At 32.6% G+C, this 26,473-nt stretch overlaps 1 protein-coding gene and 1 long non-coding RNA gene across 8 annotated transcripts in view; one reads left to right on the top strand and one right to left on the bottom strand.

Annotated features, from left to right (window-relative positions):
* Positions 1-934: 934 nt before the first annotated feature.
* Positions 935-26,473, bottom strand: part of LOC143239893 (protein TANC2-like) — a 97,598-nt gene continuing 72,059 nt past the window's right edge. For 2 of the 3 annotated variants that reach the window (XM_076481512.1, XM_076481513.1), the window contains 18 exons: positions 25,920-26,041; positions 25,057-25,183; positions 22,506-22,755; positions 20,928-21,159; positions 20,270-20,472; positions 19,595-19,781; positions 18,892-19,148; positions 16,370-16,610; positions 15,575-15,811; positions 15,237-15,416; positions 13,994-14,321; positions 12,447-12,622; positions 10,445-10,577; positions 10,104-10,195; positions 9,090-9,239; positions 8,208-8,308; positions 6,880-7,059; positions 935-6,316 (listed from right to left, as the gene is read on the bottom strand). In XM_076481512.1, the coding sequence (XP_076337627.1) occupies positions 6,205-6,316; positions 6,880-7,059; positions 8,208-8,308; positions 9,090-9,239; positions 10,104-10,195; positions 10,445-10,577; positions 12,447-12,622; positions 13,994-14,321; positions 15,237-15,416; positions 15,575-15,811; positions 16,370-16,610; positions 18,892-19,148; positions 19,595-19,781; positions 20,270-20,472; positions 20,928-21,159; positions 22,506-22,755; positions 25,057-25,183; positions 25,920-26,041 (3,308 nt within the window). In that variant the 3' untranslated portion in view covers positions 935-6,204. Of the gene's footprint in view, positions 6,317-6,873; positions 7,060-8,207; positions 8,309-9,089; positions 9,240-10,103; positions 10,196-10,444; positions 10,578-12,446; positions 12,623-13,993; positions 14,322-15,236; positions 15,417-15,574; positions 15,812-16,369; positions 16,611-18,891; positions 19,149-19,594; positions 19,782-20,269; positions 20,473-20,927; positions 21,160-22,505; positions 22,756-25,056; positions 25,184-25,919; positions 26,042-26,473 lie in introns of all 3 variants that reach the window. The other variant, XM_076481514.1, reaches the window with a different exon arrangement.
* LOC143239895 (uncharacterized) overlaps positions 3,789-26,473 on the top strand; it is a 55,098-nt gene continuing 32,413 nt past the window's right edge. For 3 of the 5 annotated variants that reach the window (XR_013021430.1, XR_013021428.1, XR_013021431.1), the window contains exons 1-5: positions 3,789-3,929; positions 7,265-7,395; positions 10,467-10,586; positions 10,953-10,996; positions 24,267-24,352. This is a non-coding gene — a long non-coding RNA (uncharacterized LOC143239895). Of the gene's footprint in view, positions 3,930-7,264; positions 7,396-10,466; positions 10,587-10,952; positions 10,997-24,266; positions 24,353-24,922; positions 25,064-25,963; positions 26,466-26,473 lie in introns of those variants that run through there. The other 2 variants (XR_013021429.1, XR_013021432.1) reach the window with 2 other exon arrangements.

Below are 26,473 nucleotides of genomic sequence, written 5' to 3'. Positions count from 1 at the left end.
AATTAACCGTCACATTATAACGCCCCCATGACTGAAAGGGCGAGCATGTTTGATGTGATGGGGATTCGAACCCGCGGCCCTCAGATTACGAGTCGAACGCCTTAACCCACTTGGCCATCCTGGGCCGTAATGCAAATACACTCTCTTAAACGTTTAATCACCATGATAGAGGAATTTTATTTACTTATTTGAAAAGCAATTAATCAACGAATGAATTTTTTTCTTCAATTCTTAAATTTTAATATTAATTGTTGTGTCTCTAAATAGTATTAGTTGTACCACGATAGCTAAGATACAGATATTTCAAAAATATATTCAATTTATAAAAGAGCGACTGCAATTTCTTTAATGTCATAATTAGAGAACTATAATGGATACTATGTGTAAATGGACACGAAAAGATTAACGTGTAAGATATTTTGATTGATAAAGATTCAATGTAAAAATAAATTTAGAAAATAGTTATGTTGAAAGGCTAAGTATAGTTTGTTTGTTTGTTTTGAATTTCACGCAAGGCTATTGGAGGATTATCTGCGCTAGCCGTCTCTAATTTAGCAGGAAGGCAGCTAGTCATCACCACCCACTGCCAACTCTTAGGCTACTCTTTTACAACGAATAGTGGGACTGATCGTAACATTATAATGTCCACACGGCTGAAAGAGCGAGCATGTTTGGTGTGACGGGGATTCAAATCCCCGACCCGCGGATTACGAGGCGAGCGCCTTAACCACTTAACCATGCTGGGCCGTAAAGCTAACTAACACAAGCAATTTAGCATACCTATGGTTGTTCTGCAGATAAAAACTAAATTTTATTAATTTTAAGTCAATTTTAAAACAATGTTTTTGTAAAGCAGCTCTGAGTGAGTGTATAACACAGACACCAAAGAAAATGACAGTACGTAGAATTTTTTTTCAATAAGTCAAAAGTGAGGTTTAAAGATTTTATTTGTTTAATTCAGAAATTAACTGCAACATCCGTAAATATTATAAACAAAACTATATAATACAACATCATAAAATATATCGTAAAAACCTTCAAAATATGATAAAGTAAGAGCATAAACACTGTACAGATTTTTACTGAATGTTTTATCGTAAAGTCACACAACAGGTTATTTGCACTTTGTCCACCCTAGAGAAATGAACTACAAATTTTAGCGTTGTAAGTACGTAAACTTACTTCTGATCCACTGGGGAACAATTGAATAAATAACCAAACTATTTTTAGCATTTCACTGTTACTCATTGTACTACAATATTTAAAAAAAATCAACAATAATTTATAAAAGACGCAAACGTACTAAAAATCGAGCACAGATTTTGTTTAACTGTTATTTTACAAAAATTGTAAAGAACTAATGCGCAAACCATCACCTTTTGCTCAACTTTTGTTTATATGTACATGTTAAATAAAAATTGAACTATTTATACATACGAATTGCCATTAAGCGAAAGCGTAGAATACTCTATACCAGCTTTCAGAAAAATACAAAGTAAAATTTACAATCAAGTAACCTGTTAACAGACTACAGTCATTTCAACAAGCGTAATTTTATTATGTGAAAACTAATTCTTTAAAAAAATGGTTTAGTTTATTCAACGTTTCCTTTCGTCAACCTCTACAGGAACGCAGCATTCAACCTTTTCAGCTCACGGTACTACCAGCCAAAATAAAAGTTAATTATTACTAAATTACATTAATTAATTAATTAATTATTTTTTCTGGAGAACGTAATTGTATAATCAGGTCTAATATTTACTGCCCATTTTGAGTCACTACGAAGTGAAATTTAATTAGAATTAAATTGTCATAAATAAGTTGATATACATGTGATCACTTGCGTTTGTATAAACTTTAACGTTCTAATCAAATAAGCAGTATATCACTCAGTGGAATAGTAATCAATTTGTTTAATACTGGTGGAAAAAAATTATAGCATCAATCATTTTTTTCTACAAAATCATTGTCTGATTTGAGGTCTTAATGTTTGTAGGTTCAAATGGGTTTCATGGATGATACAATACATTTTAATTATTACATACGTAGCTTTATAGTTGTGTAAGAATTGCATTAATTTTGTTTTTGGATATAAATATAGAGATTTTTACTGACAGTCAGTTTAGAAGCCTATCTCTTGCAATGTCCCTGTGATATTATCATGGCAAGATGCGAGTTAATTTCATGGGAAGAAAAAATAGTCATGGTTTGTTTGAGCATAGAGGAACTTTTGATAAGGCAGACTGTTAGAAGAACTAAATTTAACCAGTTTAATGTGAGTTGGTGGGTAAAGAGATATAGAAAGGTTGGTTATGGGGTCAGGAAAGGAGTAGGAAGAAAGCTTTTACTGTAGCTGACGATCGTGTTCTGAAATGCACGAGCTTGAAGAATCATCAGTTGTCATTTTCGGACCTAAAAGGACATGGCAGAAAACTTCAAAGGCTACTATCCTCGCGCTCGCTGTCTGATCTTGCCCGTGTTCAGCCGGTTTCCCTGCATGACAGCCAAGAAAAAAACAACAAACCTCTTCACAAACAAGATGAAGAAAATGAGGCTCATTTAGGTGATATTTTCAGGTGTGATGGTAAGAGTTTCATCCAGCGTATTTAAAGCATCGGCAGGGTCAGGTAATATGGGGATGTATATCCAGGAACGATAAAAGGCATTGTAAATGTAGACAGGCACATCAAAATTCTCGAGCTCCAGTTAAAACCATTAATTTAGTATCGTTTAGGTGGAACTGATAAGTACACATTCCAGGATGACTCTGCTCCATCCCACATGATTAAAAAAATTGGTAATATTCATACACTACGCAGCAGACATAAAATAAACAGAAAATTTTACTTTACGAGTATAGAAAGAAACATGTTAGATTCTAGTTCACTGCTTTAGGAAAAGGGCTATCTTTGAAAGGAGAAGATCAAAATACTACCGTGGCCAAGCATAGCCCTAAGTTCAACCTCATGGAAACCTGCTAGGAGGTAATGTGTAACAAAGTGCAAGAAAAGAAAGCAAGAATCACCTTGGAACTGCAGGAAGCTCTAATATGAGCGTTGAATCATGAACTCATCCCCAAATCCAATAAATACGTGGAAAAAATTGACTGATGCAATAATTTTTTTATAATATTCAACTTTTCCTCTCACTTTCTCTTGACTTCACTGGGTTCAACAAATATTTGAAATGCCTCGTTTCGTTAAAAATTGTCTTTTGTCGTATCGTCAAACATGGTAAATGAAAAGTTTGTTTTTTTAATTTCGCGCAAAGCTACACAAGGGCTATCTACGCTAAACGTCCCGAATTTAGTAGTGTAAGACTAGAGGGAAACAGCCAGTCATCATCACCCACCGCCAATTCTTGGGCTACTCTTTTATCAACGAATAGTGGTAACATTATAACGCCCCCACGACTGAAAGGGCGAGCCTGTTTGGTGCGACGGGGATTCGAACCCGCAGCTCTCAGATTACAACTCAAACGCCTTAACCTACCTAACGATGCTGGTTCATGAAAAGTGCAACTGTCACTTTGATTTAACATTATGTGAAGTAAGAACTGATAAATATTACGTTTTTTATGCAAAGATATAAAATCCTTTTATTCATCATAGAATAAAAATCTGCTTAAAATTTTTTATACATTCTTATTTACTTAGCAAATATTTATTTCAGCCAATTAAGAAAACAAATAATTTAACATTTGAATATTCGGTTTTTCATTCGGTATTAAATTGGAACCTTCCAAAAATGGTATCTCACTTATATGTTTTTATCTAATTTGACAAATAGTTGTTATTCATTTTCAAGTAAGGTAAGATATCACTAAAATATGAGTATTAGTTTTAACTATTAAGACAAATTATTTGACTAAGCCCTATGACTTCGAGCTAGTTGGTGTGTGTTTTAAACTTCACGTATTAAAGACATTAGGTAAATACTCCTATTTCTCCTTGTAATACGGTAACTTTGTTCATGTATTTTCTTTATTTACTAGTTATTCACGATTTATAAGAAAACTAAGCTATAAAAAGTGAGAACGCTTAAACAAATTAAAATAATATCGGTTTACTTCAGTTTGTCGTTTGAGTGCAGTATTAAGCCTATTATTATATCTTTGTATTTGCCTGTTAAGCGGGTCAACTCATTGAATATATCAACATATTTCTATGTTGTTTAGTCTTCTAAGATTTCGATCGACATCGAAGTTTAATAAAAAAGACAAAGACAGGTGGAGTTGGTTAATTTGTGTAACTGAAATTTCTGTAAAATTTCTGAATGTGCAAGTCAATGTCGATAGTTTGTTGTTTTTTAAGAGAAAATCGTTTTGTGAATGAGAAACAGATTGAAATAGGATTTCAGGTGTTTTATATGCTAGTGCTAACTTCTATAAATATAGGACAGAAAGGGCATTTGTAATAATAATTTAGATAAAAGAATTAAAACAATTCACTTGTAACTTTATATTTCATTTTTCTTCCATTGTCAATTTAGATTTTAAGTATAATTGTTTAGCTGTTCGTAATTGAATAAATTACTAAGTCAGGTAATAAGTGTGGGTTACAGTAACTTCCTACTAGAAAGATATACTATCCATATGTTTTTCTCTTTTGACATGAACATCAAAACTAACATAGTCACAAATATTATACGTAGAAATTTTTAAGTATTAATTATTTCTTAAGTTACAGATCTGGAATCAGAAACCCAAAACATTAATAAATTAACCCTTTTTTTACAGTGTGTCTATTATGTAGCAGGGTAAACACTTGTTGTCTCCATTACCCTCTTACAAACTAAATAGATTATCTTTTGTAACTTTTGTTTTATAAGCAAAACTAACTTTCTTTGTTCATTATTTCACTCACATCTTTAGTCCTAGTACCCTTAAAAGACTCAGAATTTAGTTTTGAATACAGAGAAAATGTTAAATGAACTGTATGCATAACTTTTAACATATCTAGCCTACTATTTAAAAGCTATCAAACAGATTAGTTATGTAGTAGAACTAGCACTAAAAGACTACACATAATTGTCTTGACTCTACAGAGATATTTTCATCTACAATATTTATATTTAAATTCAGCTGATCACAACATATGTTTAAAGACAACATGAAAAGAGCAGGACTATTCTAATACTTAGTCTTGAGGACTTGTTAAATATATAGTTATCATAATGTTCCTGCTGTTAATATTTTGTTAAAATTTTTTAACAGTTTTTTCTTGACGCTTTCTCGCTTATTTAAATAGCAACACTAAACTCTTATCATTCTAATACTTATTATGAACTTAACTTCATAAATATCAGAAGTCACTTATAAAACACAGAAAACACTTAGAAAACACAGAATAGTGAATTAGCTTAAAGTCAACACTAAACATTACACTACTTGACCATAGTATTGTCTGTTTAGTGATTCTTTCCACTGTAACATTCAAAAACAATACTTTCTGTTGCAATAATATTATCACGTACAACATTTCGTAGATGGTATTGTCCCAACATGATATCTTCTGATTAACAAATTTTATTCTTCTAACAATTGTGAACTGTTCCATATTATGGGGTTCATTTTACTATTGTAATTCAAATTTTACAGGAATATGTTTTAATCTTCAGACATCAGAAACTGCCATGCCTTTATTGTTAATTTGGCCAACACAAGATATATAACACTACATAGTATTAATCAGGCATTGTTTTTCTGTGGCAACACTGTAGTCCATGGTCACTTTCACCAACATTAAAACACATCTTAAAAAACATATCAGACATTGTCACTATGATGACACTCAAGTTCGTGGTGAATTTCACCAACAGAAGACTTTCATTACACAGTAGCTTCACATATCAAATATTGCCACAGTGTGACAGCACTGTACCATGTGGTTCTTTTCACTGTTATAAGAGACATCTTATAGCATTATGCTTTATCTCTAGGTGTCAAACATTGTTACCTTATGTCACAAGTCCAGATATTAAAAGTTTTTTGTGATATTACATTAGACTAGTCATTCAATTTGATAAGGAAGACAACAAACACTTATACCTCAGATTCTGTAATTGTACAAGTTGACAATGAGCTCTACACACACACACACAGATAAAATGATACATTTAAAGGTACATTGTTTGACTTCAGACTCATCATTACTTTCGATGATACAAACAAGTCTTTGATTTTTAACATTTCACCATTTCTGATCTATGGAACCTTTGAGTTGCTGTTGATGGGTGCTTCTGATTCCTTTATTAAACCATAGAACTGGTCAACAGTGTCTGTAGAAAAACTGGAGGATTTGGTTCTGTCCAGGATACTATGAGTGAAGGAAAAAAATCACTTTTTCATAATGAAATTTCATTTATTGATATAATGGGCTCATTCTATAAAATACTGAAATTAAACCAAATTTTGTGAAGAAATTCAAACAACTTAATAATGGCTACATGTTTTTATCATTATGTTACTGATTTTTTTATTTTCAATAAGAATAAAATTGAAAATATAATCTATGATATATAGTCTTGTATCACAGATTATATTTTCAATTCTACCTTTGGTGAAAAAAAAATTCTGTAGTATACTCATTAAACAATTTTTCAGCTGTATAATATTGAATAAGAAGTTATAAACAATGCCATAATATTGTTCACAAACCTAAATTAATTGCTTATTATATTCTATTATATTATAAAAGATTCCCAAATTCCATAAGCAATAAGCTTCAATACAATAAGTATTTCAAGTGCTGCAGTAAAATTATAACTCTTAATGTTTCTTGTTTGCTATTTGATTGCATTCAGACAGATATCTCAATAACATACATCTTTATGTCACTGATATATTACTTAATTAACTTCTAAAAGGTCATACAATTACCCTTCAGCATCCTCTGATACCTCACCAGTTGCATTACTCATCATCTCACTTTCTTGAGAGGTTGACTTTTGGCCATTATTGATTTCCTCTTTCAATTTGAGTAGAATTTTCCTAGCTTCCTGATTGACAGATACGAGACTAAGGGCCTCAGTAATATCTTGGAGGGCTGACTCACACTGTCTGGAATTGAAATGGGAAATAACTGATAAAAGTGATAACTATTATTATAGTTCATGCAACTTTTGTTTTAATTATTAGTTTAGACTTTAATTCACAAAAGGTACTTGGGTACCGTAATATATGTAACATTATTATTTAGTTAAAATGATAGAACTTAAATAATATGATATAACTGTTTATTTCTGTTTTTTGCATGTTTGTTAAGTACCACGCTACAGAGTGGACTATCTGTGCTCTGTCCACACCAGGTATCAAAACCCAGTTTCTAGCATTTTAAGTTTGAAGACATACTACTGTGTCACTGGAAGTATAAATTATTTACAGATCAGAATTAAGGTAAGGATTAATAACACAATATTTATTTACTCATCACTGGATAAAAAACTGGTGGATCAGCAAGCTAGTTGTATTGTTCCCAAAGCATGTGAAGTAACTGGAGCATTAATGGTGAAGACAAGATTAGGAATTTCAAAAAAACTTAAGACTGAAAGTAACAAAATGTATAATGATATGTCAACTACACAATATTGTATTTTCACCCAGTGCCAGTGATGCCTGTTGTCCAATACCAGAGATCATTAGGGTAGTTGGTGTACAGCAAACACAGTAAAGATTAAGACTTTATATTATCAACTTCTATGAACAACAACTATTTTTATGGAGTGAATTTGATTAAGCTGTTGAAGTGTAATTGCTTTGGGTATTATATGAATCATTGACTAATTAGAATTAAAGCAAAGATTAATAATGCACTATTATGTATTTATTCTATCATTATTGATTTGCCATCCTATAATGCCAAGAATACAAAGATTTTTACATAATTTTAGGTTCAAAATATAACTTTAAATAGTTCTCGACTACATATCTTAATAACAAGTTAGTGTTCTGATCAGAATTTTTCTCTGAAGAAAGCTTTATTTTAAGGTTATGAATGAGACAGTAAAATGCAGGTTATAATACTAACATCTGAGCAAAGAATGTTATTTACAAAAGACATTCCTAGGAAAATATTTATTCTTATAATCTCTGTTGAAGATCAAAAATCAATAATTGAAAGTGCCTGTGCTTTGTTTGCACTTTCTTTCACAGCTGTAAATATCTGTGATCAGAAATAACTAATATGCCCTAATATTTTGAAAACATACCCTGTCTCATGCTTGGCACATGCTCTTATGTAATAGACATCTGTTGACTTGGGTTTCAAAATAATAGCTTCATTCGCTGCTTCAATGGCTGCATCAAACTCCTAAAAAACCCAAAATATTGTTTTATGGCTCATCCTTTCTTGATACAGAAAGTGAAGTTAGCATTGCACTCTTTAATAATACTTTCTTAGAGATATTTATATTTCATTCAAGAAAGTATTCAATTGATAAAATCATGAAATTCCTCACAAATAACTAAGAATTTTGATTACAAAAATACTATGAATTACTTAAGACAATCAATAATGGTATGTTAAGTAAATGCATAGTTTTTACTGAAGACTATTTGAAAAGTCTTAAGAAAGTGTTTCATTGAATTTTTTTATATGATCTGAAGAGAAAAGAGAGAGAAAAAAACACATTACACAAATGAAGTATCATGAATTGGGATCTTTTAAAGTGTTTTATGGTAAAACATATCATTTACAGTTATTATAATTTTCCATCCTGGATGAAATGCAGGCCTTAACCATCCTAAGATCATCTAAACTAACACTAATTTTCTGAAAAGGATTTTCCTTTGAAACAAGTAAAACAGCAGAAGCAGTTAAATTTAGGCTGGTTACAATGCAGGAAAAACTGTCCAAAATATATCATGTTTTTCTACATGTAAGATACTGCCTGTTTTAATATGAGTGAGGTAGTGGAAAGTCATTTACAAGCTATAAACATGCCCTGTAGTATTCTTCAAATACTTTAGGGTTTGTTCGTTTTTTATGTATGCAGTATTTTAGAAAAAATATAAAATTTATTTAAAGTGAGTAAAACATAATATGATTTGAAAGAGAAAAACATTAAGTTGAAAAGGGATTTGACACTTACATTCATTTTTCGTTTACATTTCGAGAGGAACATATACAAGTGGAATTTGATATGCAGAAAAGCCTGTATATGATCTTTCATGGTGTTTTCATTGGGAAATTTCTTCAAGGCATACTGATAGCGATGGGCAGCTTCCTTTAAGCGACCTTTCTACAGAATGGAGAAATTAAAAGAAACATGGAACAACCAGGTTATACAAATTCAGCTATTGTAAACAGTCCTGCCATATTTTAATGCAAATTTGGAACATTATTGTGCATTTACTTGATTCTGTATTGTTGTTGGCTTTTACAAATGTGACAGTAAATTATATCAGTAAATGTAATAAATATATTTTCTGCAATTTGTAATTTCACTGGAATGAGTAGCATTTAATTTAAACGAGACTGGTTGAGCTACAGCCAGAAGTTTAACAATGAAGAAACACCTATCACACCTGTTTTCTACATAGGAACATTAGAATTAAAATATCGTAAGTGGCAGCTTAGGATCAATATACGTTTCTAAGCAATCTAACACAGTGTGTCAGGACTGATCTTACCTCTCTGCTTTATTGGGTATAAGATAGTAATTATGTTTGTAATAATTTTTGAAGAATTTTTGGGGCACAGTCCATGTAATATCAACAAATTATTTATTTTTCCCTTTATTGTAGTCCTGAAATAGTGGTCAACATTTGCCAGAAAGTACCTCTAGTTTGTTATGCAATCATGAGAATAAATATACATATCAGCATTTTAATTTCTGTGTACTAAAACTGCAAAAATGTGTTAATTAATTTACACAGTGGCATCTACCCAGTGGGTCAGTGGTAAAGTTTTATCCTGAAATGGACAAAGTGTTTGTAAATTGTTATGTAGCTTTAAGCTGAAACTAAAATGAGAACTTCTACAATAGCAAGTTTAAGATGTAATGAACAAAACATTTTTAATCTTTCTCAATTAGAATCTTGCCACTCGTTAATATATTCACATTTGAATAATCAGTTCAAACTGAAGGGAAAATATCTCTAACCTTATAAAGTGTTGTACCATCTTCGAGAAGTTTCTTTAGCAACACTAACAGCATGTTTGGCTTTCCATCAGTCATAGCCCATGTCTGAGGACCTATAAAGGAATGAGTAATAGGACATTTCAAAAAGTGAAATAGAAAAAACTACTTTAATATATCTGAAATCCCACACCAAAAATGAATTTCTCAATTGTTATTTGAAGCATGAGTCATATTCTTCAAGAATGCTTATTTCTTTCTGTTTATATTACTTGAAATTTCATATATTGACCTACAAGAAAATTTCCCAAATGAAGAAATAGTTTATAGTTTCTTGTTCTATTTAACTTATATTAATATTTTACCAATTTTTGCTCCTCTCTGAAGAAAACATTGAACTGCAGCCAAATTTTGACATCCAATGGCTCTGTCTAAAGGTCTCATACCAGTCAAGTCTACATGTTCTACAACTGCACCTTGGTCCATTAATAACTTAATCTGAAAGAAGTGAGTAATAGTGAATGTTTTGGGAATAATATATCAGAATTTAAATGTATAAAATTATAAAAAAAGAAATAGATTGCCTGAAATGATAACAACTATTCTCTTTGATCAAACTTTAAAAAAGTAACACTTTAGAAACAAAATCTTAATTATTTTTAGTTGAGTTACACCAGAAGTAGAAATATCCCAATAAATAATAATAATAAAGCTTTTTAGTTATTAAGTTGATTTTAAATAAGATCTGATTTAAGAAATCCATCCAGTATACTCCAGTTACCATCACTAATCTAAGAAATAAGATGAGCTTGACAACATTTTCTGATAATCACACCAAATTTCATAGATGTTAAACTAATGTTTTCTTTTCAGAATCGTTACTGAGAAAACTTTGTATTGCATCTATAAAGAGAAATGTAAGTGATTTGTTTGTTTGTCTTAAAGCAAAGTTACATTGGACTACCTGCTGCATCTCCCACAGGGAATTAAAACAAATTTTAGCATTGAAAGATTGTATAATTACTGCTGTCACACTGGGGTGTGAGGAACACATATAAAGTTAGTAAAATAAGCCAATATATCAGTTTTGTTTTATTCTTTTCTGAATCTTTGAAAGATTTTGAAATGAAAGTTCAGGACTTAAAATTTTTTTTTAATCTTAGGCTTAATCTGGTGACTACAATGTCATTCATGAAGTTTGATTCTCATATTTCAATTGTACTTTTTTATTATTCTCATTCATGTTCAGTGCAATCCGTTCCAACCAGAAGCCAGGAAATAGTTTTGAAGTCAAAATAACATGTTTCTGCATTATTGATGAAAATATTTCATAAAATGTGTTAGCAGCCTCCTACGGTATAAATGTGAATTAACTAATATCATACAATATTTCAATAGCATATCCTTGTGGATTACTTATTTGATATGGTTTGTTTCTTTGTTCTTGTCAAACACTCACACAAAGCAGTACAATGGCTATCTATACTAGCTGTTCCTAATTCTGAACTGATTGTTTGTAGTTAAGCATAAAGCTACACAATGAGCTATCTGTACTCTGCTCACCACATGTATCGAAATCTGGTTTCTAGAGGTGAAAATCCCCAGACATACTGCTGTGCTACTGGAAGGCTTGAATTCATAAGAGGAAAAGCAACTAGTTAACCAACATCCATGGCTTATTTCTGGGCCATTTGAATCAAACAGTCATCACCCTTGTAGCAACAGGGTAAAAACCATACATTCTAGAATATACATTTTGCATGCTGACCCATATAATAAAGGAACAAAACATTTCTCTTTGAAATGTTTTTCTTACAAACTTTTTATCACAAAAAAATGTACTAGAGCTTATTATAATATTATGTATTAATAATAGTATAATATTATCACAGTTTATTTATGTTCAGATTTGAGTGAAGCATAGCCTGTGGTGATTACATCATATCAAATTATAAAGCTAAAGATTCATGGTTTGTATTCCGTTATTATAAAAAATTTACTTCTCACTTTGGAGTCATGAGTATGTTATAATAAAGATTGTTAAATTTTGCTTAAAAATTAGAAGTAGCAAAAGAGTTGGCAGTGGATGATGCTGATAGCTGATTTTCCTGTATTCTACTAGTTCAAAGTTATTGATTGTTAGTGCAAACAGCTTTTGTGTGGCTTCGTGTGAATATTACAACAACGATGTAGATCTAAATGATCTGGTCAGTCATGAAATTTAGAGCACATCTCATCAAGACTTTTGTCAAAATCGTCAAAACTAGCATGAATGATGAGTCATTGTATTATGTATTGACCAAGTTGTGGGAATATTAAGGAAAAAATATTATTTCCAACACGTTTATAGCCATTCTGATGACTTACAATATTTGGGTTACCACTGGAAGCAGCCATATCTAAAGGGGTTCGTCCATTTGTGTCAGCATGGTTGATATCAGCTCCATAGTTGAGGAGACACTGGGTTGCCTGTAACTGTCCTTTGTAACATGCCCAGGATAGTGCTGTTAAATTATCTTTATCTTTGTTTTCAGGCTGAGCACCTAATAATAAAAAGATATTTTATACTAAATTTACAATTCAACAAATTAGGCAAACTTAAACTTGATACAGACACATGTTTATTTTAATAACAGGAACTGTTGAATCCCATTCTAATTAAAGTTTTGTATGTTTGTCCACTGATTGATATCACAGTTTTAGAATTAGCATGACCAAACTTGGCATTTAGATTCTGGGTGTGACCTTATATAATAAAAAAAAAAAAAAAAATTACCCAGGGATGGTGGAGGTATATGATTAAATTTTCAAGGTCATTTAATTAGAAATGTCTGTTCTTGGGCCAACCTCGGGATCTTGAGAGCACCATGTTTGAAACTATTTTCATATTCTCCACTACTATGGAAACAAAATAATAATTCCTGAGATGAAAATAAGAGGTCAATGCTGAACCTGACTATTTCTGGTTCAAAGCATGAATTGAATCCCGAGGAAGAAGAAATAACTTATCAGGACCACACTTAGTACATATATAGGTACAATGGGTGGGTGTCCTAATGAGTTTTTGTGTTGGATACAGACCAGCTTTGGATAGCAACAGAAGATTGTTTGTAATTAAGTACAAAGCTACACAATGGGCTATCTGTGCTCTACCCACCACGAGTATTGAAACCTAATTTCTGGCATTGCAAGTCCACAGACATACCGCTGTGCCACTGGGAGGAAAGCAATAGAAATAAAGGGAATAATGGAAAAGTATGATCATGAGGGGACCTTTATATCCAACAGAAGAGTGCAGTAATTTTGTGATAATTTCTATTAATGTTTAGTGTAAATTATATGTTCTTTTCGTGTGTTAACTTTCATTTTTGATTAGGTAGCTAACAGAAACATGTAACATGTTGGATAAGAGAGTTGGAGTAGTAAAGTTTATAGTAAGAGGAAGCTGAAATTTGCCATATTTATAACAACAGTATAGTAATTCATCAATATGTGGTAATATCTATTTCACATGCTTTTATGCATGTAATTATAAGCAACTGTGTATGTAGTATAAAAGTCACTAGTGCATTAATTTTGTTCTAAGTTGTTGAAAATATCTATTGCAGAATGTTCTGCATGTTTCCTGTACCTTTACATGCTACCAAAAAAAAGTATATTAAAATCATAAATTCCTTTTATAACAAAACCATTAAGATTAAAATAATGTCATTAAGAGTGTAATGACAGTCATTCAGAGTAAAAACTCTGCTAATAATAGGATTGTTGAGAGTTAATTATAATCATCCAGAATACAAACGCTGCTAATAATGAAATTGTTAAGACTTGAATGATGTTATTAAGTGTGTGTGTAAAACAACAGTCATCCATGTGAAAACTCTGCTAATTAGTGACGACAATGTTTTTTATTGTACCTTTAGCTAGTAAGAGTTCTAGAAGGCCTAGATGTCCTTCTCTTGCAGCCAACATGAGAGCAGTTCTGCCCTCACTGTCAGCTTGTTCTATGTCTGCTTTGTGGCTTAATAAGAGTTCTGCTATTTCCCAGTAACCTTCAATGACAGCACATGCTAGCGGTGGCTCTCCCTGTTGGTTGGAAATTGAAACATTTGCACCTCTTCTAAATAGTAAGTTGCAGACCTCTTTATGCCCACCTGCACATGCAGCTGTCAGTGCTGTGTAACCCATACCATCATCTGGTACATTGATTTTAACTTCTGGCAAGTCCAAAAGGTATTCACAAACCTGTGGCAGGAAACAAGTGATGCACTTAGTGTTAGGTGAGAACAAAAGAATCAAGTTCATATTTTACAGTAAAGTAACATTATATTTGTTTTGGAAATTGTTCATTATAAATTATCAATGAAAGCATACTAGAAGTGAATATTAAATTAAAATAATAACTTTTTCAAAACATATATAAAATACATTAAACTTTTAAAGCCTAGAAACTGGTGAAACATTTTGGTATCAGCAGATCATCTCACTTAACACAAAATTTAAAATTGCAAATCTCTACATCGCACTACGATCAAAGTTACCCAGCTCTTTGATAAAAGAAAAGGTTTCCTACTATGCTCTGTATATATCAGCTTACAAGTGCAATAAATACCCATTTTACATTTATCATGCTTGTTTCCAACTATTCAAGTGTATGACATTATTAATTCAGTATTCTTATGATAATTAATTTATACATTTGATCAGCTGATCATTGAGTCATTCTTAAGCACAGTCAATTACTTGTCCTTTGTATATGGTACAGTCTTTTGTTTATAACCCAATGGTTCTGTTAATCAGCCCTGAGGCCAATTCATTTATCATCTTTCTTTTCAAGCACTGATAGGCTACTTACTCATTTTTTCCTGTGTTTGTTGAACGAAATGGATTTTTCATGTTTGCTGTTTAGTCTTGTCTATAGCTAATTGACTAGCATTTTTTAATCCATCAGTCTCTTTCTCTTGAGCAGCTTCTCATTTTTACTTGTTATCTTTGTGTTGATTTATTGACCCCATGACAATAATACATTTTGAAGAATCATAGGACACAGTACTTTGAAGAAGGAACTTTTAAACGTTCTTCACTCAAAAGAATGAAACTTATTGGCTAGTCAGAACATCTAAGACTAAAAATGTAATAATGACATGGTTAATAACTTACCACTGAATGACCATTATAAGCTGCTGCAACAAGAGATTGCTGAGCTGCTTTTACTAGTCCGGGACCATCTTCACTGTCTACTGGCCAGTGACACTGAACTAGGTAACAGACCACTCTTAGATGTCCATGAGAAGCTGCATAGACCAGTGAACACTTACCATTTTTGTCAGTTTGATTCAGCTGTGAATTTAAAATGAAAAAAGTTGTTTATGACATAGTTTCCAGTAAAAATACAAGGCAATTTTTTTAAAGAGCAAACATCTCTACTAAACATAACCATGAAATAGAAAAAAAAAAGTTTGATACTGTATCATAATCAATTGTTTGGAATCACTTACTTTAGCACCTTTGGCAAGTAATAATTGAATGATTTCAAAATGACCCCTCTGAGTGGCTAAACAAAGTGAACTTTGTCCAAAATCGTTAACGACTGAAGGATTGGCTCCAAACTCCAGTAGCATTGCTACCATTTCCAATATCCCTTCATATGCACAAACCACAAGAAGTGGGGCATTTCCCATTTGGTCCGTTGTGCCATGTGGACTTGCCCCAGCCAAAAGCAATAATCGATTAACCTGAAATATGAAAAATGTCATTGAAGTTACCATTTTAACTTTCATGACATGGGCATAAGTAAACGAACCAGTGAAGTTGACTTATCATACACACAGAGAAAAAAGGAATAAAAGTCAACGCAAAGACTAGAAACAACAACACATGTAGCAGACGTTTATTGTACTAAACTCTACAAGGACTGATAATTAAGTAGCCTTGACTATTTGTTTGACATGAAAAATATATTAATGTTTCACATTCCATTTTTAGCTAAATTTGAAACAAAGAAAAAATTAATTATAAAAACATAAAATAGTAATGACTGACAATGTCTAGACTTCTCTATTCTTTTTCATTGGCACGATGCTCTTTTCTAAAAAGATGTAATGTATAAAGTTGCCGGAAGAGGGCATTAAAGTATTGGACACTGGTGAATTACAAACATTTAGAATATATTTTAGTTTCATAACTTTACATATGTTACGTTACTAGAAAAAATAAGAAAGTGTACGGATCTTAAAACAAATAGAAAAAGAGCTTTAATACTGTAAGAGTTTGAATTAAAATGAAATCAATACCTTTACATTTGGACTGTAAACGTTGCGTAATGATGTAAGAGCAGCTGTAACATCTCCAGTACTTTGTTGTATCCAATGGGCCTGAAGATCACGTGGAGCTATCACTTGTTCTAAATATTCCTTATCGATTGACTTATAGACATGAGCCATGAGCATATGATGACCCAGCTCAAGACAGAATTCAGAGGTTACTGGTGCTTTAAACCGGCAAAGCCGGAAACTAATCATTGCATGACCATTCCTATTGAAGATAATAACTCATTGGTATTAACTGTTTTATACGATAAACACTAATTCTTGTTAGGTGTTTTATAAAATAAATACTAATCCAATTAGATGTATTCTTGGAGTCATATAAAACAATAATTTCTGAACAGCTTGAAATGCCCTGACAAGACTGTGTGTGTGACACTAATAGCTGAAAAAAGAATTATTATTATTAAAAGTAATAACACCACCAGTTTTAACTGAAAATCTTATGTTCAATTTTTATACTTTATTACTATGAGTACAAACTGGCTCTGAAATAATAAATTACATTCAGCAGCCGGGCATGGCAACATGAGTTAAGGCGTTCGACTCGCAATCTGAGGGTTGCGGGGGCGTTATAATGGAATGGTCAATTTCACTATTCGGTGGTAAAAGAGTAACCCAAGAGTTGGCGGTGGGTGGTGATGACTAGCTGCCTTTCCTCTAGTCTTACACTACTAAATTAGGTACGGCTAGCGCAGATAGCCCTTGAGTAGCTTTGCGCGAAATTCAAACCAAACCAATACATTCAGCAAAATACAGGGTGTTCGGAAAGTCACTGTGCAGTTTTGAAAGCAGCGATAACAGTATTCATTCAGTCTATTTCAAGCCAGCAACTGATAGCGGTGTTTAGAAACAAAATAAGAAGGATCCATCCCTGTATTGATGCCAACGGGGGTCACTTTCAACATTGTTTATAATTGTCATTCATATTTACCTCCTGTATTCTATATTGAAACATGTCTGTTAATAAATATACAAGTGCACAGTGACTTTCCGAACACCCTGTTAATGGCATCACTAACATCTTTTGTTTTACGTGTTACACAGAATTTAATGACGTAGAAAAGAACAAGCCTTTGTCAAAAATATTTTAGTTAAATTTAAAATGAAACGTTTCAGACGATATAGCCTGATAATCTGTCACTATAGTTGTTTGTTCGTCCAAGCTTAATAAAAACGTTTCGGATGATAAAACCCGTTATTATAATTTTTTTAAAATCTAGACTGAATAATAAAATTGAGTTAATGAACATTTAAATTATATTAAGAACTAGTTAAAGTACCTATCCATTGGACGAATGAAATAAAAACTGGTTTGTAACAATGGATAGGAAATAGTACTTTCTTTTATTAATATAATAAACATTAAAAGTGCAAGAGAGATTCATAAAGTTACTAATACCGAAATTAAAAACATTGTTTTCAAGAATTCTATGAATATAAAGTTAGATGGAGTTCAACCTTCCCCCATTTGTGCTGATTGATCAGGAAATGTGTAAACGTATAAGGAACAGATAAACACACATATTGCTGTTTACTTATATTGATTATGACAATTTTAATAATTTAATTTGATGTTTTTGTGATAAGAAAAGTTTGCTTGATTTTTAATTTCGCTCAAAGCTACATGAGGGCTATTTGCGCTAGCTACCCCTAATTTAGCAGTGTAAAACGAGTCTAGGGAAGGCAGCTATTCACCACCACCCACCGCCAACTTTTGGATATTCTTATACCACTGACCGTCACATTATTACCTCCTCACGGATGAAAAGCATCCGTGGTTTGGTGCGACGGGGATTCGAGCCCAAGACCCTCAGATTACGAGTCGAGGGCCCTACCCACCTGGCCCATAGGAAAATGGGAGGGAAAAATCTGATAAGATGAAATATTTAAATCGGTTGTTGTGTTTTCTTATAGCAAAGCCACATTGGGCGATCTACTAAGCCCACCTAGGGGTTGTGTTTTGTAGCACAAAACTACACAGTGTGTTAATTGCGCTCTTTAAACGACTGGGAACTTAACCATTGTAAGTCCATAATTTTATCGCTGGCCGACGGTAAAACTGAAATTAAGGTCACATTTAGGTTATTTTGAATTGACATAATTAGAGAAGCAACAGATTTTGTAAACATTTTACCCAGTTTAAAAATGCTAAGGTGCTTTAGTATTCACAAATATTAGAAAAATCAACAGAAAACTATTGTGTTTTTTTCTGATGTTGGACGATTTATATTGGAATACAAGGAAAATATACTTCCTCATAGAGCAAACGTTTGCTTATTAAAAACTTTTATTCTTATCAGAGGCCTCCTGAGGGGACAGCGATAAGTGCAGAGTTACAACATTAAAATATGGAGGTCAATTCTCCGTGGTGTACACAACAGATAGCCCATTGTGGTTTGCCATAAAAACAAGCATACAAATAATTCTACCAAAAATATTTTAACATACACTAGTCTGTGATATGACTCGGTAGGTGGCCAACTTACTTAATATCGCATAAATACTTTGGGCTTTCATTTTCTTCTCTCTTCAGTAGCCATTCTCTTAAAGCTGGGTGTGAAAACATCAGACACTGGTCTTGACGTCTGACTAAAAAGTGATTAGTTATCAGTATGTCCAGTTGCTGACAGAAATCGTCCCATGTATAAGCTTTGTCAATAAATCCAGCGTTCACACTATTGAATAACTGAGATGGGTTAAGAGGACAAAGAGATGCCAGAACAACTTGTAGCAGGGGTTTTACCTACGTTATAAAAAAGAAATGAAAGAATTAAACAAGCTATGCTGAAGAAAAAAGTAATAAAGTATGTACCACATTCGGTTTTGTTAAGTTAGTGAAAATGTAGATGAAATTTAAAAGGTTTCACAAAAGGCTATGTCTTAAAAACATTACTTAAGAACTTCTATAACGCAGAATTTTTATTTTTGTTGTTAAGCGCAAAGTTACACAATTGTTTAACTTGCAAGTTTTCGGATTTACCTCTGAGCCACCGGGAGGTATAAGGGGGTTAAAATTTTTTAAAATTATTTTTAAACAAATTGACATTCAATAGCTGTTAGAAGCTCATATTTTATCTTTCAAAAATAATTATATTTTGGTGAGGGAAGCATTGACATAAATTCTAATTTCAATGAATCGTGACAAGTTAGTAGAACTGATATTGAAGCTGAAAGTGGCATTTAACTTACCCTTTCGTACGCCTTGATGGTTGTAAATCTGAGGTTAAATGATAATAGGTACACCTCATTCAAACTGACTGGCACCACATTATAGCTACTGCTTTTGACCACCAGATGGCCATTCTCAATAAGATCTAATGTCAATTTCAAATACAACATACAACCTTTGCTAAGAGACATCAGGTGATTCGCAAATCTATAAGAAAGAAGTGAAGAAACACACGTGTCAAAGAAGAAAACAACGCCCGAATTTGCAAACCAGTTGTAATGTTAGTAACTGTCACCGACTTCATCGTGTAAAATATTAAACACAGGCACGAATGTTAAAAACTTAAGTTTGGTAAATAACGTAACGTCCGTGAATGCATTAAACCTGTACAGACATCTAAACAATGTATGTGACGAAACAAGAGACGAAAACAACTTCAAAATTAGTTGCAGTTCTAACAACGAACAACACATCTCTTTCTTAACCTGAAGATTACTTAAGAAGGCCGAAACGTTGTTTTGTACTTTATTTTAATTAAAGTTCTGATACCCGTACCAGCCGTATTTAGAATACAATATAACTGCAAAGGGGGTTCTTGTGAAACTTTAGCTGTGAAGAAATTGAAACTAAAGCTCGACACTAATTCATCAGCAATCGAAACCTCTATAAGTATTGCAAAAAAATTTAAAACTCACCTTGTATGAGATGCAGCCTCCCCTTGTCCTTTATTTATAGTAATATTTTCTCGGATGGAAGGGCTGCACCCTAACCTATACAGAACATAGTCGTATACATCACGTTTGAGGTTATCGTTGCCCGAGAGTTTGTCCAATGAGATACGTTGAAAAGGCAGAAGTTTCGTAACTTCTTGAAAGGCTGTGCGTACAGTGACAATTACCTGGAAGAATCCAAGAACATGATTTAGTATAGAAAGAAGAGTTGAGTGTAAATATTGTAAAGATTAAACAAGATGGCGCGTTAGTTATAAGGAAAAAATGTACAAAGAAAACAACGTATAACTTCGAGAAAATTCTTGAAATCCAACATAGTTGTTTACTTAACAGAATAAACAATTACTTTACTGATAAAAATAAAATAGAAACCCTATATATAACTCCAGCGCTTTCGAAAGGTGGACCTTTCTTCTTCAGGGGCAAGCTGAGAGTTGTAGGGTTTCTATTTCATTTTTATCAATAATTTTACCAATGTTGCTGAGATAAGATACACAAGCTATACTAACCAGTAGCAATCAGAAAAAAACAGTTACACACGCTGAAACATACGTATGTGTGTGCGTGCTGTCAAGCGTACTACTCGCTCGAAGGATTGTGAGAAAAATAAATTTGTTCTTACCTTCAACCATGACGGAAAGTAGTTTATATGTCTAGCCAGAAAAGACGCAATTGTGTCACCAAAGTCCGGTTTGTGAAACTCGGCTTCGTTTAGCCCATCGATTATTAGAAGGCAGGTCGTGTTGGGAATCTTTCCAAATTTCCTCAACGTGTTCAGCGGCTCTAGGATGCCATGTACAAAGGCTGAGGTAGCATTGGTAATACAGGAGGCCATGCTTAACATCTGCTGGTACCTTAAAAGAAAGCAATGTTTCATTTTCCACGATAACCCTATGTACAATATTGTAACAATAAGCCTATATACTACAAGATACGTTTAATAAATTGAACATATGCTGTGAATAAGTTTTACTCTCTTAGTTCCACCCTCAAAAAAAGAACAAAAACGACGACATCAACTGTGTTTCTACCATATCTCTTAACCCTCTTCATCAACTTACATTACCATTCTTCATCACTAGCTTATTCTCAGAGAAGTGTTTGTGATAGTAAACCTTTGGTTCCTCAAACCGATGGTTAAACTTAATAGTTTCGACGATGTTCTTGGTAGCTTCTGTTCTTGGCCAGATTTTGAAATGCTGATATATTTAGCTGCACGCAACGTGGTTCAAAATACAAATCTCAAGATTTTGAAAATAACTTGATAACCTAATGTCACTTTAATCCTAAAAGATGCTAACAGGAGATGCTAAAAAAATTAATTACTAAAACATGACTTTAACTAACGTTTTTCCACAATTTAATTATAATTTTTTTTGTGTACTTTATATACATAAAGTAGTATATATAATTTTAGTGTTAAACTCATAGACTGCCAATTTTGACCAGACCTATTCATCCACTAATGTCTAATTATCAGTTTTAAGTTAAAAAAGGGGGAGGGTTAAGTAAATGTTGTTTCTGGAGTACTTTAGGCAGTGTACACAGGTTGAAGAGTTGATTTTAGTGGACTGAAAAGGGCCTCAGTATAGAAACCAAAACGTAGTTCTGTTCTTAAAAACAGGCAATACTTAAGGCAATGGACACAGAGTGAAGAACTGGTTTTAGTGAACTGAGAAAGGGGTAAATATATAAACCAAAATGTAGTTTTATTTTTAAAAAAACAGGTAATACTTGAGGCAGTGGACACAGAGTAAAGAACTGGTTTTAGTGAACTGAGAAAGGGGTAAATATAGAAACCAAAATGTAGTTTTATTTTTAAAAAAACAGGCAATACTTGAGGCAGTGGACACAGAGTGAAGAACTGGTTTTAGTGAATTGAGAAAGGGGTAAATATAAAAACCGAAACGTAGGGCTATTCTAGAAACAGACGAGAACATTCCATTAAAGCCAAATTTTTACTAAGTTAAAGATAGCTCACAAACAAACTGAACGTTATGGTATGGAATGCAACCTTGAGGTCATTAATATGAAATTTTGAAACTCATACTTGGCAAAGTAAGTGCTATCCTCAATTCAATACAAAGAGTTCCATAAACCGCGCCTTGCCTGTTTACAGATGAAGAAAACTTTAGCTTTTGTGCACGTGTCAGACCTGTTGGGCTTACAGGGCTGTAGAATAACATTACAAATTACAAACCTCGGTTCTTGAATTAAAAGTTCTCGGTAGGCTACTAGTTGTGGCGCTTGGCAAAGCTGAGCAGCTATGCTATGAACGAAATCGGGAACTAAGCAAGTAACGTTGTTGTCAACTTGGCAGAAATGATACGCCACCACATGTCCACCTAGAACGTGAGCTATCTCCTGTGTTAAATTGAGTCGAGACTGGTACAGGTAGGTACCACCTCCACTGCTGATTGACGTGTAGTTACTGTCACTGAAGATTATATCTGAATAAAGAGCGATAAATACAATAAAATTATCTCGTCATCTCAGAATTGGATTTTCTGAAAGTAAGCTATTGTAGAAGATTGACACTATTATGTGCACTCCTACCGAAAGTCAACAGTACATTTCTGTGGCTAACGATTATAATGAACACACAGTATTATGATTGAAAAGTTTATTACTCTGTTTGTTTCACTATGAATTATGTGAAATTATTTTATTTCAATACAATAACGTATAATGAGCACACGGTCCTTAAGAAAGTAAATGACCTGTAAAATAATATTAACACGTGAGTCTACTTGCAGTCGATTGAAATTAAAACATAAAACTTGTTTGGAAACAAATATAGATCATTAGAACTTTTTCTTTAATCAACTCAGCATTAAGACTGGTAATTATTTCCAATTTAATTTCTGCTTTTAAAACTCCAAACTCTGAAACAAAGGTGTGCAAGGATAGCCATAATTAAGTCTAATTTGTTCGAGAGCTTCGAAGATAGAGTGTGCTTTAACGACTTTTCATTTGTTTGTGTGTATACAGTATACACATTTTTTGAAGTACTTTTCTTATAGAAACAGAACATAAGTTCTTATTATGTCAATCGTCAACAAATATGAAAAATATTTATAATGTTCACAAACACAGACTCATCGGTGTTAGAAGTGACGGTGGGAGCAAATTGGTAATAACAATACAAGCGAAGAACTCTTCGGCTTATAATGGCCAGGTGGCTAAGGCATTCGACTTGTGATCTGAGAGTCGCGGGTTCGAATCCCCATCACACCAAACATGCTCGCCCTTTCAGCCGTGTAGGCGTTATAATGTTACGGTCAATCCCACTATTCGTTGGTAAAAGAGTAGCCCAAAAGTTGGCGGTGGATGGTGATGACTAGCTGCCTTCCCTCTAGTCTTACACTGCTAAATTAGGGACGGCTAGACCTTGAGTAGCTTTATGCGAAATTCAAAAACAAACAAACAAACAATAACTCTTCCCATTATATTTCAAAGTAACTTTTCGGCTACAGCCAATCGATTTTACGAGATAAGTTTGGTTTTGTTTCTGTATAGCTACATTTCATAAGCTGACGTTTGAAATCTTATACATGTACTGCGAATCGCGTTGTTTGTCCACTATTTAAAAAGTGACACACTTTTAAACTAACGGGAGAACAAACATGAATAATGTTCGTGCCAAATTTTGCTTCTCAAATAGGATATTCTACACTAAATTGTAGTTAATTAATCACACTATCATTCGCATTTCAAAACCTGACGTAATTTAACAAACAAAAACGTTAGTGTCGAGCGGCTTTTAGCATGAGTAAAATGCTCAACAATTACTTTTCATGGTGTGTATGTGTGTGTATGTGTTGGGGGTGTATAAGTAGCTCAGAGCTTTGGTTCTGAGAGAAACCATAAGTGAAAAAAAATAACCATTTTAAAGTCCAAGAAGTAATTTAAATTGATAGATTTAATCTTTTTTAACTTAATCTTTTTTTTTTTCCTTTAGGGATGGATACTTTTGCTTGTTAAAGATATATCGAAGTCTTTAAACTAGGATTTCAAGATAGATGTTAATTTTCCTGCAGAAATGAAGTAAGTAAAATAAAAGTTTATTATATAAACACTTAAGGTCCACTTATTTAAACGCTTTTAAATCATTACCCTCATGTAGTATTAATCAATCTACGTACGCGAATGGTTATATGATTCGACCAGTATCAGATTATCATATCTGTAAAACATACATATATTACTAAGGAAGATGGAGCCACATCCAATTCAATTAGAATTGACTATGAGATCGATAAAACTGATAGCACGTATTTAATAGATTAAACTTAACATTACAAGATTCGGGGTTATGTATTAATGACGTCCCCACTTCATAAGGTAAGGAAATAATGAACTGAGTTGAAACTGTCGATACGGATGGAGGGGGGCAGGCCTATGACCAGTCGTTTGTTTGTATATTTAATAAAGTGTCGTTTTTCTTCGTATTTTAACATTTTATGATATCTACCACTCTTTAATAAATACATAAATACATAATAGTAATTCATATAAGTGCATTTGCTAATGTAAACGTAAATTTTCTTTTACAAATACTGTGTAATGAGAAAAGGAAAGTAGAAATGTAATACTGTGTTATTACTCATTCAACAGGAAGTGTGGTATTATCTCGAATGGATAGTGGGGATATGGAGGAAAAAGTGGCTTATAAATTAGACATCATAACTGGACATTCCATACGTGAAATTTTAAATCATAAATACGTAGTGTAACTATTCGGAACAAACCATGATATATATGTTCGTCTTTCTTAGGACCGAATATACTGTGGTCAACAAGCTGTAATGCTATAGCTGTTTTCCCACTCCCTGGTCCGCCCGATATAACAATTCCAGCACGTTCGAAATTCAGCATCTGAAATTAAAAAATAAATAAAATAAAACTTCGGATATACAGGATGTATCACTAAATACATTCTAAACAGAAGTACATTTTAATAAGTCAAATTTAATTATTGTCTTGTTTTAAGCGTGAATAAGATTTACGAGTAACGTTCAAGAACCTAGTTTATTTAATTAACAACTACTATTTTTGGGCATGTTCATTGTTATAGTTTCAAACACATAACCCAACAAAACATCAAATTTTTGTATTCACTACTAGGTTGAGCATATGTGCAATATTCTGCAAGTTTATGTACACCTGCTTTGTGGAACGTGTAATTAATCTCTTACGTAATTCACTATTATACTGTTACAATTTACTCTAAGTAAAGTTCTAGACGGTAGTTACATCCACTCACTATATAGCGTGTGAAAATAAATATAAACGTAAAAACGCAATTTATCACACTGCTCTAAAGTTTACTTATAGTGAATTCATTAACCCAATGATCCAAACGCTCTGACCTGAAACAAAATAACAGTTGATCCTTACACTTCTTGATGATATAAACACCTGGCAATATTAACAGTAATATATCATTGACAGTGGACTATTACTGTGGCAAAGTATTTATGGATATGTTTTATCTTTTGTTTTTGTCTCTCAACATAAGACATTAATATGTATTATATTTGTGCTGCTTTATCTGTTTCTAATATGATAAAATCTCATATTTTATTACCAACTAATTTAAATTAAAACCTACTTGTTCAATTTCCCTTAGTAACCAATGTCTTCCAATAAATATAGGGTCAGGATCACTTTGTGGCACTTCAAAGAAGAGAGGTTGTAAGTTGATTATAGTGCCTTTGTAGCCTTGGTTGAGGCCTGTTTAAATAGTCAGTGTGTCATTAAGTTGTTTATTATATGTTAACAGAATTTTTTTCTGGTATAAAATACGACCAAAGAACTACTTTGGAACACGAAGCTGATAATGAGAAATGCCAACGACAATTAAAAAAAAAAATTATGGACCATTTCATTCAAAAATGGAGATGTTCACGATATTTTTGGAATTAGAACTTGCAAGTATTATCAAATATATGTATATAAATTCGTTTCGTATAAAATGTCTGACTGACTTCAATTTAAAGTATCTTATAGTTTAGGATATTTATATAAATAGTAAGTATGTTCTTAATTAAGAAGTATGCATATTATTAATAGACTAGATAGGTTGTGTGACCTCTTACTAAAGTAAGGAACTTATTTAAACTAAACATCTCCATTCCATGTTGAGTATTTTTTATGTACATTCAG

Source organism: Tachypleus tridentatus, chromosome 13 (assembly GCF_004210375.1).
Source record: "Tachypleus tridentatus isolate NWPU-2018 chromosome 13, ASM421037v1, whole genome shotgun sequence".
Classification (NCBI taxonomy): domain Eukaryota; kingdom Metazoa; phylum Arthropoda; class Merostomata; order Xiphosura; family Limulidae; genus Tachypleus; species Tachypleus tridentatus.
This window is presented reverse-complemented; position numbering and strand designations above follow the sequence as displayed.